The 888-nt window shown below is 54.8% G+C and overlaps 1 protein-coding gene across 1 annotated transcript in view; it reads right to left on the bottom strand.

Annotated features, from left to right (window-relative positions):
• Positions 1–888, bottom strand: part of VOLCADRAFT_87584 (uncharacterized protein) — a gene marked incomplete at both ends in the record, with an annotated part of 10493 nt that overhangs the window by 400 nt on the left and 9205 nt on the right. The window contains one exon of the mRNA XM_002947271.1: positions 567–818. Coding sequence (XP_002947317.1) covers positions 567–818 — 252 coding nt within the window. The remainder of the gene's footprint in view (positions 1–566; positions 819–888) is intronic.

Raw genomic sequence — 888 nt, 5'->3', positions numbered from 1 at the left:
AATCAACGTCATACATACATACATACATACATACATACATACATACATACGTACATACATACATACATACATACATACATACATACATACATACATACATACATACATACATACATACATACATACATACATACATACATACATACATACATACATACATACATACATACATACATACATACATACATACATACATACATACATACACACGCCCTCGTCGACCAAACCCCGCAGCATCCTAGCCACCATCCTATCGACCTCCAGGATGCTCTGTAGCTACCAGTGTCTCCTTAACTACCAACCAAAAGAGCCCTCCCCCTCCTAACCCAAAGCCCCCAAGACGCACCCCCGGTCTTTACCTTCCCTCCCCCTCCCCCTCCCCACTCGGGGGCGACACGTGCAAGGAGGTATGGGAGATCTGAAACCTAAGACGTTGGGGCGGGTGGTGCTGACAAAAGAACCCGTACAAACACACTCGCCTATGCGCCTCCTCAGCAGATCACACAGCGGCAACCAGGACTACGGCCCGGCCACTCCGAATCCGGATATTGGTCACCGCCCTTCACCTCCGCCTTCTTGGCCCCCTTATCAGCTTCAGCTCCTAACTGCGGCGGCAACTCCTCGCTTTTACCAGACCTCCCACGCTGATGCTGCTGCGGCTGTAGCTGCGGCTGCTGCAATGGCAGCGGTTGTAGCTGATGGCTCTTACGGATGGGCGTTGCAGGTTCCAGCCCCCGTGTTGTGGGGGCTGCCGCAGGGCCCTGCGGCTGCAGCCCGACCCCGTCCGCCAGCAGGGCCGCCTCCAGATGGGCCACCACCTCGGCAATATCGGGTCGTTCGAGGGGGTCGGGGTGCCAGCAGGCCTAGGGAGGGGGGACGCTGATCCGG

Source organism: Volvox carteri (genome assembly GCF_000143455.1).
Source record: "Volvox carteri f. nagariensis unplaced genomic scaffold VOLCAscaffold_6, whole genome shotgun sequence".
Taxonomy (NCBI): Eukaryota; Viridiplantae; Chlorophyta; class Chlorophyceae; order Chlamydomonadales; family Volvocaceae; genus Volvox; species Volvox carteri.
This window is presented reverse-complemented; position numbering and strand designations above follow the sequence as displayed.